General features: G+C 45.0%; 1 protein-coding gene across 1 annotated transcript in view; it reads left to right on the forward strand.

Moving 5' to 3' along the window:
• LOC115166448 (uncharacterized) overlaps positions 1 to 4,699 on the forward strand; it is a 74,555-nt gene extending 69,856 nt beyond the window's left edge. The window contains exons 18-19 of the mRNA XM_029720347.1: positions 1,774 to 1,844; positions 3,426 to 4,699. Coding sequence (XP_029576207.1) covers positions 1,774 to 1,844; positions 3,426 to 4,699 — 1,345 coding nt within the window. The remainder of the gene's footprint in view (positions 1 to 1,773; positions 1,845 to 3,425) is intronic.
• Positions 4,700 to 5,355: the final 656 nt, after the last annotated feature.

The raw sequence follows: 5,355 nt of genomic DNA on the forward strand, positions 1-5,355 counted from the left end.
TTTACAAACACTTATGTTGGAATCATTAAAACTCGTTTTTCAACCTCTCCACAAATTTCTTGTTAACAAACTATAGTTTTGGCAAGTCGGTTAGGACATCTACTTTGTGCATGACACAAGTCATTTTTCCAACAATTGTTTACAGACAGATTATTTCAGTTATAATTCACTGTATCACAATTCCTGTGGGTCAGAAGTTTACATACACTAAGTTGACTGTGCCTTTAAACAGCTTGGAAAATTCCAGAAAATGATGTCATGGATTTAGAAGCTTCTTATAGGCTAATTGACATCATTTGAGTCAATTGTACCTGTGGATGTATTTCAAGGCCTACCTTTAAACTCAGTTCCTCTTTGCTTGACATCATGGGAAAATCAAAAGAAATCAGCCAAGACCTCAGAAAAAAAATTGTAGACCTCCACAAGTCTGGTTCATCCTTGGGAGCAATTTCCAAATGCCTGAAGGTACCACGTTCATCTGTACAAACAATAGTACGCAAGTATAAACACCATGGGACCACGCAGCCGTCATACCGCTCAGGAAGGAGACGCGTTCTGTCTCCTAGAGATGAATGTACTTTGGTGCGAAAAGTGCAAATTAATCCCAGAACAACAGCAAAGGACCTTGTGAAGATGCTGGAGGAAACAGGTACAAAAGTATCTATATCCACAGTAAAACGAGTCCTATATCGACATAACCTGAAAGGCCGCTCAGCAAGGAAGAAGCCACTGCTCCAAAACCGCCATAAAAAAGCAGGACTACGGTTTGCAATTGCACATGGGGACAAAGATCGTACTTTTTGGAGAAATGTCCTCTGGTCTGATGAAACAAAAATAGAACTGTTTGGCCATAATGACCATCGTTATGTTTGGAGGAAAAAGGGGGAGGCTTGCAAGCCAAAGAACACCATCCCAACCATGAAGCATGGGGGTGGCAGCATCATGTTGTGGGGGTGCTTTGCTGCAGGAGGGACTGGTGCACTTCACAAAATAGATGGCATCACGAGGAAGCAAAATTATGTGGATATATTGAAGCAACATCTCAACACATCAGTCAGGAAGTTAATGCTTGGTCGCAAATGAGTCTTCCAAATGGACAATGATCCCAAGCATACTTCCAAAGTTGTGGCAAAATGGCTTAAGGACAACAAAGTCAAGGTATTGGAGTGGCCATCACAAAGCCCTGACCTCAATCCTATAGAAAATGTGTGAGCAGAACTGAAAAAGCGTGTGCGAGCAAGGAGGCCTACAAACCTGACTCAGTTACACCAGCTCTGTCAGGAGGAATGGGCCAAAATTCACCCATAATATTGTGGGAAGCTTGTGGAAGGCTACCCGCAACGTTTGACCCAAGTCAAACAATTTAAAGGCAATGCTACCAAATACTAATTGAGTGTATGTAAACTTCTGACCCACTGGGAATGTGATGAAAGAAATAAAAGCTGAAATAAATCATTCTCTCTACTATTATTCTGACATTTCACATTCTTAAAATAAAGTGGAGATCCTAACTGACCTAAGACAGGGAATTTTTACTAGGATTAAATGTCAGGAATTGTGAAAAACTGAGTTTAAATGTATTTGGCTAAGGTGTATGTAAACTTCCGACTACAACTGTACACACACACACACGCGTACGCACACACATGCACACACAGACAAACTTCCACACCTAACACATTCTCTCCCTCTCTCTCCATCGCCTCTCTCTCTCTCCCTCTCTCTCTGTCTCTCTCTCTCTCGCTCCATCCATCTCTCCTTATCTTTCTGTAGTGATGGTACGGCTGGCAGTAGTCTAGGTGCCAGGATGCTGCAGGGAGGGGTGAAGAAAGGACTGCTGCTACGTAACATGCAAGTGGACTGACCCCTGACCTTTAAACCTCCTATCCTCTAACCCCTGACATTCAACCATCACACAGGACTAGGCTCCCTAGGTACTGATCAGCTTCTCCTCCCCCCTAATCCTAACATTAACCCTTTACACTCGTACCCGTATCTGGGTTGAAAATGGCAGATTTGGGCACCAATAAATACCTAAATTGGAACGTAATCCTCGTCACAGCGATGTGATGAGTTTTGACTGACAGACGTTCTGAACTTGGGCACCTCATCCAACGTAAAGTTGACCCCCGTCCGTCCCTCGTAACTTTTGCAAATGTTTTGTTTGTCCGAGTGAGGAAAATGCTGTAAATTAAGATAATAATAATAATAAAATTAATAAACAATATTGCATTTTGTTGAGGATTAGAATAAATATCGCTTTGATGTCATAAAACACCTGTGAGTCAAGTTACCAGATGACTTGTCGTCATACCCTGGGTTGTTCTGAACAGAATGAGAGTATGTTTACCACTGCAGACGCACCTGAATCCAGTCCTGACTCCTTTCTCTGCACACCAACTTGGCAATATGCTTCTCTGAATTGCCTTGTGAAAGCTCAAACACTGTAAGGTCATATTTTATAACTTAGCTAGTCATGTTGGCAACAGAACAGGCTTTCAAATGATGTCCACCTGACCCAGGTTGCTATTTATAATGACAGTGTTTGGTTTACCTAAACAACAACAAGTGTGTTTGCTGTAGTTCCTCGAACGGTCCAGCTAGGAGAGCTCAAACAAGCACCTTATAGCTGAAGACTCTTCTTTAAGTCATAAAAAAATGCATTGAAATGACTTAGGAACTATGCACAGTTTGGAGAGGTGTGTGGCCACTTGGAAACCTCAGTTAGACCTCTCACTCAAACCTTTTACATATATTTGTCTAAAGTTGCACCTACCCCACATTTTCCAGGAATATTCTTAACATGTTACTGAATGTATCCAGAGTATTTTAGATTTCGTTATCAACAAATAATGTGAAAACTACAGTAAATGTAAAATGCACATCAAATCAACAGGGTAATGTTTGGATTCAGTCTTCTGTCAGGTGAACTGTTGTTGTCCTCAACTTTGTCCTAAATAATTTCCCCCATAATCACCAAACTGTTCCCTTTCAGTTGTTACCATGGTTATGCATATGCTTTTCATACTTCTTCTGTAAGAGACATTTAAATTCAGCCCTATCCATGTAGGCCAATTCCCACGAGTGTAAAGGGTTAACAGGAAGTGTGTGGGGGGGCTGACCCAGGATGAGCATTTAGTAGAAACTGTATCCTACTCCTCATACAGACCGGACTGGGACCCATTACTCTCCTCTATCCCTACTACATAGATATAGATATATATATATAGACAGAACTGGGACCATCTGCTCTCCTGTATCACTACTACATAGATATATATATAGATAGATAGATATATAGATAGGCTCCTGTTTTTAAATTCTACATCGGAAGGAAGGAACCGATGCAGTGCGGCCTGGTTGTCACGGAGAACTTCTGAAATCTGATCGCGGCGCAGGACCTGCACCTTTCACTTGGGCTGCAGGGCGATACGGGAGATCAACGCTACGGGAGATCAACGCTGTGGGAGATCAACGCTACGGGACATCAACGCTACGGGAGATCAACGCTACGGGAGATCAACGCTACGGGAAATCAACGCTACGGGAGATCAACGCTGTGGGAGCTCAACGCTACGGGAGATCAACGCTGTGGGAGATCAACGCTACGGGAGATCAACGCTACGGGAGTTCAACGCTACGGGAGATCAACGCTACGGGACATCAACGCTACGGGACATCCACGCTACGGGACATCCACGCTACGGGACATCCACGCTACGGGAGATCAACGCTACGGGAGATCAACGCTACGGGACATCAACGCTACGGGACATCCACGCTACGGGAGATCAACGCTACGGGAGATCAACGCTACGGGAGAGCAACGCTACGGGACATCAACGCTACGGGACATCAACGCTACGGGAGATCAACGCTACGGGAGATCAACGCTACGGGAGATCAACGCTGCGGGAGATCAACGCTGCGGGAGATCAACGCTGCGGGAAATCAACGCTACGGGAGATCAACGCTACGGGAGATCCACGCTACGGGAGATCAACGCTACGGGAGATCAACGCTACGGGAGGTCCACGCTACGGGAGGTCCACGCTACGGGAGGTCCACGCTACGGGAGATCAACGCTACGGGAGATCAACGCTACGGGAGATCCACGCTACGGGACATCCAAGCTACGGGAGATCAACGCTACGGGAGATCAACGCTGCGGGAGATCAACGCTACGGGACATCAACGCTACGGGAGATCAACGCTACGGGAGATCAACGCTACGGGAGATCAACGCTACGGGAGATCAACGCTAAGGGAGATCAACGCTGCGGGAGATCAACGCTACGGGACATCAACGCTACGGGAGATCAACGCTACGGGAGATCAACGCTACGGGAGATCAACGCTACGGGAGATCAACGCTACGGGAGATCAACGCTACGGGAGATCAAAGCTACGGGAGATCAACGCTACGGGAGATCAACGCTGCGGGAGAGCAACGCTACGGGAGATCAAAGCTACGGGAGATCAACGCTGCGGGAGATCAACGCTACGGGAGATCAAAGCTACGGGAGATCAACGCTGTGGGAGATCAACACTACGGGAGATCAACGCTACGGGAGATCAACACTACGGGAGATCAACGCTGTGGGAGATCAACGCTACGGGAGATCAACGCTACGGGAGATCAACACTACGGGAGATCAACGCCACGGGAGATCAATATGGAGGTGATCACCAACAGTAAGCCAGCCATGGACGATAGAGAAAGGAGTTTTAGATTCACGAAAGATAACCGTCAATGCATCACGTTTGTTTGATTGGGTTCTGTATGTGTGGCTTTGATATCATACAGGGAGTGAAAGGACTATGTCTCTAATAGCAGCCGTCTGCGGCACCCTATTCCCTATATAGTGCACTACTTTTGACCAGGGCCCATAGCTCTATGTAGGGAATAGGGTGCCAAGTGTCTGAAATCGCACCCTATTCCCTACAGGCCCTGGTCAAAAGTAGTGCACTATATAGGGAATAGGGTGCCATTTGGGATGAATACTAAGTGTCTGAAATGGTACCCTAATTCCCAATAGGTCCTGGACAAAAGTAGTGCACTATATAGGGAATAGGGTGCCATTTGGGATTTAACTTAGACAGTGTGAGGATTTTAGAATGAGCACTTTTTTTATATTTTTACCCAGATAGAGATGTGGACAGAACATTCTGATAGTGATCTGGCCTCCCATGGACAGTATATCACACTAACAAGGTATCGGGTGTGAACCAATAGTAATATCATTCTGATATGTGTGTAAAAAAATAAAAATAAAACATGGAATTTGTAGTAAATGCATATTGTAATATAGTATTTGGTTATGGAAAAAAAATTGATTTAGTTTGCCTTTTTTA

Source organism: Salmo trutta, chromosome 28 (assembly GCF_901001165.1).
Source record: "Salmo trutta chromosome 28, fSalTru1.1, whole genome shotgun sequence".
NCBI classification, from domain to species: Eukaryota; Metazoa; Chordata; class Actinopteri; order Salmoniformes; family Salmonidae; genus Salmo; species Salmo trutta.